The following is an 11,453-nucleotide window of genomic DNA, read 5'->3' as shown; positions in this document are numbered from 1 at the left end:
ACTCCTCACTGTCCTCAGTGACGTCTCGTACTCCTTGTTTGGGAGGCAATGTTTTCCCACTTTGCAGCGTAATGACATTGGCAAACTCCTTAGGGTTTTGAACAGCTTTCCCTGGGAATTGACCAGGCTTTGGTGCAGAAGTAGAGGAGGATTGGCCTTCCATATACCTGATCTTCGAATTCAGGGCTTCGAATTTGACGTTCAGATCATTGTATGAACATTCCATCCTCTGACTAAGGTCGGCAAACTTCTTAGCAGTATCCATAGAACCGCTAGCTTGACCCTGAAGAATTTGTTGCATCATTTGCTTCATTTCTTGATCTGGTGCTGGAGTAGGCTGAACTGGTTGAGGGCGGAATCCTGGCGGTAGCCCTGAGGGAGCTTGGTAACCTTGCTGGAATTGTTGTTTGAGTACAAATCCCTGATTGTAAGGCACAAACGGTTTTTGTTGACCTTTTTGGTGTTGCTAAGGAGGGTACACTTGATCTTGCGGATTAGCAACGTTGTTACTTCTGTAAGACAAATTTGGGTTTGCCTTGTATTGGTTGTAACCTTTTTTGTATCCACCTTGGTTGTGGACATAGTTTATCTCTTCAGACTGCTCATCCTCCCCATCCGGAACTTGGAAAGGGTCATCTTCAGATACGTAGTGGACGCTCCTCTGCTGACTTAGCAAGAGACGGTCTAGCTTCTCATTGACGTTCTTAAGGTCTTTCTTGTACTTCTCCTCAGAATTAGCGTCACCCCAAACTGTGCGGTCATAATCTTCATTGTAATTGCCGTCAGACTGAGCGAGATTCTCAACGAGTTGCAATCCCTCATCCACTTCTTTATTCAGGAAATTACCGTTAGAGGCAGTGTCAAGCAGCATGCGGGTTTTTGGAAGTACACCACGGTATAGACTGATCATCAGTGACTCGTTGCTGAACCCATGGTGAGGACACTGGCTCTGGTAACCCTTGAAACGCTCCCAGGCTTCACAGAATGTTTCTGAACTCTCCTGAGTAAAACCAGAGATGTCATTCCTAAGACGTGCAATTCTGGCATTGGAGAAAAACTTTGCCAAGAATGACTTCTTGCAGTCATCCCAAGTATTGATGGATCCCTTGGGGAGGTTTTTCTCCCATTAATGAGCTTTGTCTCCCAGGGAGAATGGGAAGAGTCGCAACTTGAAACCATCCTCACTCACGTCTTTGATCTTGGTGAGACTGCACAGACGGTCGAACTCGTCGAGGTGATCGAGTGGATCCTCCATGGGCAACCCGTGAAACTTGTTCCCTTGGATCATGGAGATCATACCACTTTTGACCTCGAAGTTATTGTTCTGCACGGCGGGAGGGATGATTCCAGCATGCTGAGTATGAGTGTTTGGTGCATCCCCAGCACCGATGTTTTGCGGTCTCGAATTTGGTCCATTCGGTTGTTCCATAGCGACTGGTGCGGGATGATCAGTGAGAGGACGAGTTTGTCTTGGTCTTTGTATCCGATTGATATCGTCGATAGCAGGAGGAAGATTTTGATGTCCTCTTGATCTGGTGTGCATGCAAGGTTGCAATCAACAGGTTCCTGTGATGCAAAACAAACAAGTAGACAACCAAAACAAGTCAGTACTCAGAGTAACAAATGTAACAGAACTTAAACTTGCAAAACTTAAAATCTTAAATGTAGCAAAGTAAATCCCAAATGGCAACGGCGCCAAATTGATACTAAGATTTTTGTGTATCCTAGCAGGTTCAATTAACCTTATGCAGTTGTAATACTTAAGGTGTCAATCCAGTTGGGAAACTTCACTAACAATTAAGATGCAATCAAGAATCACAAGTCAAGCCAGTTCAAAGAGAGTGTTTTTGTCTAACAATCCTAGAATGATCAGAATACAAAACGGAAATGTGTTCTAGGACTAGAAACGAGAATGTATGACTGGAAGCGAAAATGAATGAAAACAGAAAACGAGTCTAAGCATGAACTAAAAGGCAAGACACAAAACAGTCTCAGGAATGTAATAAATATCAGGAAGAAAGAGGTCCTAAGGATGAGAGTAATTGATGTTGGTGAAGTCTCCTAGTCTGCAAAGTGTTTAACATGCCACAAGCAATCTATCCCTAGACAACGAACATCTCAACTTAGCTAATTCAATCTCTTGGTAAAAGCTACTCAGACTCAACCACTTCCATACCCAGCTCTCGCTAGGAAACATGGTTGAGCAGGCATGACAAACAAGTTCGTTCATGTCAACAAACATCCTAGACAACTAATCTCTTAGGCAAAGAACGTAAGTCTCTGGCACTAGTTGGTCAGACATTTCATCAAACACCTTTTGGGTGTGGAAATGTCTCGAACCTAGTTCCAATTGATCAAAGAGAAACTAGCATTTCTAACACTAGTCCAAAAGGGAATCATAAAAATCAAAGCTTAAACACTCTACATCCTAAGATCCTCCACCTAGTCTATCCCATCCTCAAGGACTACTACACTACTCAGATCCGAAAGTCATTATCCAAGATGCAAACACAGAAAACATTGAAACAAGCATTATTAGGTAGATAAAAATAAGATGAACAACTTTTGAAAAGAAATCAAATGCAAAAACTGAATAAACTCGGAGATGTCGGATTACAAGTTTGAGAACGTTTTTAGGTGGCTAGGTTAACCTTAAGAACAAAAACAAAAATGAGATAAAAGATAAGATGTCTCAACAAAGACTTAACAAAATTTATATATAGTAGTACAACATGGAAAGCCCTAAAACTTAAAACGACAAGGTAAGGAGTCGGTTTGGTAATCTCCTGAAGCGTGTGAAACCAAACGTCTTCCTTCCTGACATGTGCGAATGAGTCCGTGCGCGTCGAATGGAATGCAATGTCATCATGGCTGAAGAGCGTGGCGAGGGAGCATGACTCGATCAAACAAGCTGGAGTGCGTGGCGAGGGAGCATGGCTCGATCAGACAAGCTGGAGTGCATGGCGAGGGAGCATGGCTCGATCAGACAAGTTGAAGTGCGTGGCGAGGGAGCATGGCTCGATCAGACAAGCTGGAGTGCGTGGCGAGGGAGCATGGCTCGAGCGTGGTGTATACACATCCACTAAAACGATGATAACTCTTGAACCACACTTCCGATTGGTTTGAAATAAATGGCGTTGGAAAGATAACTCAATTTCCTACAACTTTGATGAAGACGTTGAAAGCTAAATCCCACTCGAGTAGAACGGCTCGAACGGATGGCTCGGTTGACGTTTCCCGGAGTGTTGCGCAGCAGATGGGTCGAGCGATGTGTTCCCGACGTCTCCTAGATAGCAGAAATACTCCAAAATGCACAATGTATGCAAGGATGATGCAAGAACTACCTAAACATGCAAAGTGTATAGAAAAGACTAGAAAATGAAGTAAAACAATGTGTTATCCTAACTAAATGCATGATAAATATATGCTAAGCAGAAACAAAATATAGACATATCAATCGTCAGCTTCTTACAAGTTCATTACAAGTTAAACCTAAAACTCTAGCAAAATTAATTTATTTAAATAAGATGATGATTGTAGTTTTATGGAGGTAGAAAACTTCAAAAGCACATTTTGTCTGGAGAAAAAAGTCATCGGATCTAGCTGAGATGTCCCAATCCAAGAAACTTGTTCCAGCAATCATGGCTAAAGATGGCATTGCCTCCTCGGCTCTACAAGACATCTGAATCAGATTACCAGATCATCTCACTCTGACACAACAAAAAAAAATTTAATAAAATTCAAAATAGAGGCCACAACGAAGTGTACCTGAAACGCGTCTAGTGACCCTTATCACGTATCTGTTCACTCTAAGCTTCAAATTTTTTAACCCGACTTTAAAAGCATCTTATAGGCAACTGAGAATCATTTTAGGCCCTGTTCGTTTCTCTATTAAGATGGATCATCTCAATGGAGATGAAAAATGATGTTCGTTTTTGACCATTTATTGGAGCATTTAGATGAATCAGTTGGATGACTTATATCAAACTCATCCAAAAATGTGAAAATTCGGACCATTCAACTGTAGCTAGTTCAGCCAAAACTCAAAAATGTCTAAAATACCCTCAATTAATTTAGAAAATTGCACCACACAACATGTCTCTTCTTCATCTCTCTCGTGCTCGACCAAAGAAGAGAAATTAGGGTTTTTGGATTCCCAATTCCAAGCACTCCTCTTTATTGTCTCGCCGGATCTCTCGCCGGAGGTTTGGTTTGTTCTTCTCGCCGGAGTTTTGGTTTGTTCTTCGCTTTCTCTCTCTCTGCCTCTGGTGGGTTTGCCTAAATTTCACTTGTTTTAAATCTTGCTCCAGAATTCGATATTAGTACCAGTTTGAATGATTAGAAGTGATTTAATGCTATTACTAGGATTAGGAATTAACAATTTAGTGGTTTTGATGAGTCTAGAGCTTGTAATTGTTGATACCAACAACATGTTTGATGAAATGCTCCAGAGAATCAGTTGGTTGGTTTGATAATGGGTTTATACGAAAAAGAATTGTGTTATTGTTGGTCTTTAATTGAAATTTTGGTACTGGTTTAGTTTTGAACTCTAGTGTTAGCTTTGACTGATCGGAGTTCAATTTTATAGTTTCTACTAAATTAAGTGATTGTCTCATTGTTTAATGGTAACTCCGATTGATTAAAGTTGTTGGTTTTAGCTTTGGTCTTGGATAGCAGATAAATAACGATCATTGTTCAAAGCTTTACTGTGTTTATATGTGTTGAAACTTGAAACAGTAGAAGTTGAGGAAAGTATGGATCTCTCTCTACCTATGTGACAAAACAAACACATTTTCTTGATACATAAAGCATTGTAGTGTGTGCTGTGTGGTCCTATTTTCCTCATAAGTAGTTAGGTGAGAGCTGATGGTAGTTTAAATAGTGTCTAATGTGACGTACAGAATACTTATTTTTGGTGCTTAGGGAGAGATTATATTATTGATCCGAGTTAGTACGTATTACGGTTCTATGGTTGGCTTTGTTTGTGTGGACGCTTCTACAGATTTTAAAGCATCATTTTGATGACCTCTAGCATGACATTAGATTCGAGGTTTCTTTCAAATTTATCTGTTTTCATGAAGCTTTTCATGTTTGAATATTGCGTTTATCTTTTGGAGATTTTGGTTTGTGAGCTTTTATATTGTAAAAATCTTTTGAAATTATTTTTGGTATTGTTGTTGGGATTTGGAGTTTTTGTTTGGTATATTGATGTTGATTTTTTCTTAATTGGCATAACATGTTTTTAATCTTACAAAAATTATATTTCATGAAATGGAAATTTATAAATGTCAAAATAATAATATTGATATTAAGATTTTCAGATTTTTTGTTTGGTATTGAATGAAAATATTAATATTTTAGATCAGTAAATACAATTAATATTGTTAAGATTAAAAAAAATATTAGATCAAAATATGGGTATTTTAGTCATTTTTCTAATAAAATCCATTTAAATGGGAATGTAAAATAAACCAAACAAACACATTTTCATTTAGATGCATTATCCAAATGAACCATTTTTTGCATTGTTAGTTGGATCATTTGACATTCGATGAATCATTTGAATGAATTGGATGGAACTACTAAATGACCAAACGAACATGACCTTACTCTGTACAGATACTGAAACAAGTAGAATCTCATTCCCCATCACATAATAACTTACGGACAATGTATGGTTTTGAACAACATGTTTTGTACACATCATGTGAGGACCATTTCTGAGATGATAATTAGAGAGTCCCAGAGAGTTTCACAGTACGGTGTTTCTCATCGAGATTAGAGGTGGGCAAACAAAACCTTAACCCAAAAAAATGAACAGAACCAAAACAAAATAAATGATGTGATTTTGGCTATGGTTTAAGCCTAAAAACCCATTAGGTATCATTTAGTTATTTTAGAAGATTTTAGAGTGTTTTTAAAATCAATTGTTATTCAATTGATGATTTTAAAAAATCTTATGAAATCCTATGTTATTCAACTTAAGATTTATGTAAAATCCTTTAAAATAATTCAGAATCTCTTGTTATTCAATCAACAATTTATAAAACCAACATTAAATCTACTGTTATTCAAAATATTTTTAGAATGCTACTTTCAATGATTTCAAAAGACTTTTTTTGGTTTTTTAGTTGAAAAATATGACTAGTAAAATCATAGGGCATAAGGTAGAATTTTGAAGGATTTTAGAAAAACAAAAAAAACCATCGGATAGAAGGGCAAGAGATACCTCAATGCATCTTCCACCGGTCTCTCAATCGTCGAAGCTCTCCTTGCCGGAGATTTTCCGACAACAGCTCGAAGCCACAACTCTCGCTGATCACCAGCCACTTCTCCACCGGTGAAGTCTCTGCCGCCGATTTCAACCAGGAGGACCTATTTGGTGATCCCATCCTCCTTCTCGAGCCAACATCTCTTTCTCCATCAGCAATCAATCTGAAACTTTATCTCAGTCTCCTTTCCCACGAACCTGAAGTCTCCTGTGAATCAAACCACCACCATCATCATATAAGGATATGCGCCATGATCAGCAAAGATAAGCTTTTCAAGTTCGATCTTTTTTTTTCCACAGTTATCTTTTTCGATTTTTTTTTCTTTTTTACGTTAAAAACACCATATATTATATCAAGCTTGTTCGGAAATGCTTGCCTTACGAGGCAGCCACTCTAAAACCTGATAGCGTACATGGGAGAATATATTAACTCGTACTTGAGCACTTTTCGTCCTTCTTCGCATCTATCACTTTCAAGATTTCCGAACAATCTGTTTCAAAACGGATAGAAGTATAGCCTATAAAAAGATCAGTTTCCATCGTCCATGAGAGAGCTTCAAATTCAGCATGAAACAGAGACGTGAGTCGAAGGATACCTTTTAAACCAAACATGTGTGACGCCACGCCGTCTAGGTAACACAAACCCGAGGCCAGAGAACTGATCCTCGCTCTGCCACCACGGGTCGGATTGGCATCGTACTATAGAGGTACATATATCATTTAAATAAAATGAAAGTGATGTTGAGTGGATATGGTTTTGCTTAGACACAGTTTGGTTCAGTTTGAATCTGTATAATAATGAACTTAGAGACCTCAAAGTTTGGTAAGCTCGCTCCTCCCTCTTAATTTGAATCTCCTGCAGACTCAACTTCTGCTTTTGCGAATTTCTTCGTCAATTCATGACATGTTTTCTTTGCAACCTCCCTCTGTTGTTTTCGCTTGATCAATTCATTGACCAAGTTTTCTTCTTTCCAGCAAACACAGCTCTTAATGGGGAATGATGCCTTTTTCAACGCAAACCAAACTAAAGGAATCAGAGAAACCAAGTGAGAAAACTAGTAGTTACAAGTCAATGTGGTTGGTAAAATTCATGATTAAACCTTTTGTTTTAGGTGTGAAACTTGACTATATGAAGGTAAACTTGTCTAGTAGAAGTGCCTTTTTAGTGTGTAAGAAAGACATGTGGTGTGTCATAGAGTTGTTAGCTTGCTTTTGAATATAAGCTTGTATGAAAAAGATGTATATCTGATGTATGTTTTCATAATGAGAAAAGTTTAAGAGGACGGGAAAAAGAATCAATATGACTGCAGTGCAGAGTTGTCTATAGTCACAATTAGGCATACGAGTGGGCACAGAACGATACCTTAGCAACAAAGAAAGAGTCTTTCGGTTCAGAAAAGTCCATTCCAGGGCATTCAACAACTCCACGAACTTCATTGCCAAGAAAAACACAACAATTTTGATGAACCTTTTAACTACTAAAAGTTGAAAACACACAGTAACTCCTACGTTCAAACATTAGTGTAATTGAAAGAGGCATGGCATTAGAAGGACCAATTAAAAGTCACGATAGAGAACAATTAAGCAACCAACTACCATGTAAAGAAGTTAAATCCTTTGTTGATAAATATTCTAATAAAATTATCCAAAGTTTAATGATAAAATCTCCGACAATTCCATTTCATTTTCTTTTTTTAAATATAAAAACTCTAAAAAATAATCAAATCTCCTAAAAACTCACTCAAATCTTTTAAAATTCTAAAGTTTTAAAATCCTACCAAATCCTTTAAAATCTAAGTTTAATACCCCCTCTAAGTTTTCGATTTAGGTTTGGTCTAGTTAAAACTTAAAAACCCCATTTAAAACTTTATGTTGTGTTTCTCGGCCACAAATTTCCAGATATTCAATTTTTTTTCCATTTTTTTTTGTAACTGTTTTAAAGTTATTTAATATTTGGGGGTTTCTAATTATTAAGAAATTAAATATCATTTTATAATACCTTTCGATTGTATTAGTATTAGTCTTTTAAAGCTAATTTAAATATATAGATATATATATATATATATATATATATATTGAAAAGCGTTTGTCTAAAAAAAGATGAAAATAAGACATTTTACAAACAATACTAATTATTTATAAGGTTTTTTTAAAATGCAGTTACCATTAATAAAAAATTATTACATCTAATATAACTATGTTATAACTATGAAATTCGTCTGTTGTATATATTTTTAGGAATTATTCTAGTGACCTTTTTTTTTGGCTTCCGATTTTTAATTTGCCAATATTATTATTAAAGAAAAAAATATTGTTTTGGAATTGAAACACTGTAAAAAGCCTTAAATGTGTTTCAGAAGATGGAAGGGCAAAAAAACGAAGACAAGCTAAGAAAAGCTTTGGAAAAGCTCGAGAAGGAGAAGAAAACGATTGAGAAGTTACCATATTTGAAGTTTAAGGATAAGACAAAGAGATTGAGATAAGCTTGTTTCAAGGCTAACCATAAGAGGAAGAGAAGACTTGGCATGTCCACGTCCATCACATCATCTTCTTCTTCTTCCTCTGTTTCGGGTTTGAGTGATAGTTAATTGATGTTGGATGATCGTCCATGAAGAGGTAGAGAAGATGATGACGAAGAGATGAAGTATCTCTTACGCGACGTGGTTTCTATTTGTTTATGTGTTGTGTAACGTGTAAATACTATGTTTTGGACTCTAATTGCAAAACTGTTTTGACTCATTATTATTACTAAAGTAGTTCGCATATATTAATTATTAAGAGAAAAAAACAACCTCCCTGTTTTGTCTTAAACACTTAGTAAGCTCTTCAATCACGAATATGTTAAATTAAAAATTCACATATATTGCCTCTGAACTTTTCGTAAGTATAATAGAAATTCACCTTTAAGAAAAAGGAATTTATCAAAATTCAATTGAGGAAGTAAAGCTTAGAAAAAGGACTTAAAGTAATTTTCTTCTTTTAAAAAGATAACAAATGGAAATCGTAATGGACTTTATTTAAAGAAAAAAAATGGAAACTGTTATCTCCCACTAGAATTAGGAACCGGCAAAGAGTCTCTCTCGATTATAAATATATGAGTTCATTCAGCCTAAACCCTTAAACAATCGATTCAATTTCTTCTTGGGTGACCACTAACAAAGAGAAGAAAAAAAAAAAACAGAAACCACCAGATTTGATTTTGATTTTGTTTTTGTTTTTGTTATTAATCATGTCTATACTTATGCGTGCGGATTTTAACAACCAAATCAAATACGATCCTGAACCAGAAGATGCGGGCACAATTAGAGTCAATGCAAGGATCTTCGGTAAAGATTACTTGACATTCACGACTTTGTCGTTTGTCAACGAGTTCATCAACGATGATGGCAACGAGTACTGTCAAAGCAGACTGGATTTGAATAAGTTCATGAAGGAAGCAGGGATCAGCGACTACGATATTGCACATACTATGTATCACTTTATCGCCGATGTTGCTGAGATAACTTGTTCCACAAATAATAGTTCTTCTCCAGGGTGGGCTTTCGAAGTGTGGTTGAATCTTCTTCTTCTTCCCGATGAGACTTATATTGAAGAAGCGGATCAAATCTCGTTAGAGTACGAAATCAAACACGATCCTGCACCAGAAGATGCAGGCACAATCAGAGTCACTCCAAGGATCTTCCTTGAAGAAGGTGGTGAAGTCTCGACATTCCCGACTTACAAATTCAAATTCATCAACGATGACCACAACGAGAGTCAAAGTCAAGTGGATTTGAATGACTTCTTGATGGAAACAGGGCTCAACGACCACTATATTGCACTGGCGATGTATGAAATTCTCTATGTTGCTGAAATCACTTGTTCCGCAAGTAATGGGTATTCTCATGGGTGTGCTGTAGAACTGGCGTTAAATGTTTGTATTCTCGATGAGCCTCGTATTAATGAAGAAGTGGTTCAAACTGAAGAGGAGCTTCAGATTGAAGAAGTGGTTCAGACTGAAGAGGAGGTTCAGATTGAAGAAGCGGTTCAAGTCTCGTTGGACGAAAACAATATCCAGTTAGTAGCCGCAAGCAAGCTCGTGGTCAACTCTTTAGCCAGGAAAATGTACGACAAGGTTAGTTCTACTGGTAAAACGTGCGCAATTTGTTTTGAAGAGTTTGAAGATGAAAGAAGTGTTGTTGTGATTTTACCTTGTGGACATGTCTTTGACGATGAGTGTCCCGTAAAGTGGTTTGAGATCAATCACGTTTGCCCACTGTGTCGTTTTGAGCTGCCATGCGAAGATCAATGAACTAGTTCCGTAACAAAATTACCACGACAATGTAGATAGGATTTAGGGTTACTTACTTATAAAACGAAGCTTTGTTTTCTACAGTTTATACAAATCCCTTTTCTTTTTAAATTCGACTTTTTTTTTTCTTTCTTTTCTGTGACTTCTATTTTGGAGAATATTGTGTTATCATAATCAAAGTATCAAACTGATAAAAATCCTAAGAGTTTTGAAAACTAAACTAAATCCGATAATATATAAAACTCCGATAATATATTTTGCAGGGCACGTCTCCATGGTTGTACCTTGATCAACAATAGCCTCAGCCTCACCCTTCAACTTTTCCTGACATATCATTAAATCAAAACTTAATGCCCTGAATGGGAAATTGAGAAAGCAAGCAGTTTACATCAGAAATGGACAAAAGCTTGAATGAGAGAGTACATGTATATATTCATTGCCATTCTAAAGAAAGACCATAAAAGAGATAATAGTAATAGGCTGTTTACTGACTCCTTATGCAGCTAATATCCTCAATGTCAGGTTGTGATCACGAGCTTAGCATTTAAGCAAACAAAACTGGAGAAAACAGTTTAACAGAGAAGTTCATAGTGCAGAGAGAAAAGAGAAGATTTACTACCTTCTCTTGAGACGACGGTGTCATTTGATTTTGAGGAGTAGCTACAGGTAATACCATCAGTGGAAGAGAAGCCGTAGGTGTTTTTTCATCATCTGACTGCATACTCGTCAGAAATTTCGACTTCTTCTTGGGATGGTCCACATTCCAATAGCATTGATCAAGACTACCGATACTACCAAGACTAGGCAACTGATTCAAAATGGTATATGGAAGTCAAAAACTTAAACTAATGCACCAGAATGCAAAATACTGAGCAGAAAGAGAAAAGAAGA

The 11,453-nt window shown here is 36.9% G+C and overlaps 1 protein-coding gene and 1 non-coding gene across 2 annotated transcripts; both read left to right on the top strand.

Annotated features, from left to right (window-relative positions):
• The first annotated feature begins 926 nt into the window (after window positions 1–926).
• Window positions 927–1,033, top strand: LOC147925194 (small nucleolar RNA R71). Its single transcript, XR_015585621.1, has one exon. It is a non-coding gene; the product is annotated as a small nucleolar RNA R71 (small nucleolar RNA).
• An 8,467-nt stretch (window positions 1,034–9,500) lies between these two features.
• Window positions 9,501–10,562, top strand: LOC104753457 (uncharacterized). The gene has a single exon (XM_010475710.1). It carries the CDS (start codon window positions 9,501–9,503, stop codon window positions 10,560–10,562), a length of 1,062 nt encoding a protein of 353 aa, XP_010474012.1.
• The last annotated feature ends 891 nt before the right edge of the window (window positions 10,563–11,453 follow it).

This window comes from Camelina sativa, chromosome 16 (assembly GCF_030686135.1).
Source record: "Camelina sativa cultivar CO46 ecotype springtype chromosome 16, ASM3068613v1".
NCBI lineage: Eukaryota > Viridiplantae > Streptophyta > Magnoliopsida > Brassicales > Brassicaceae > Camelina > Camelina sativa.
This window is presented reverse-complemented; position numbering and strand designations above follow the sequence as displayed.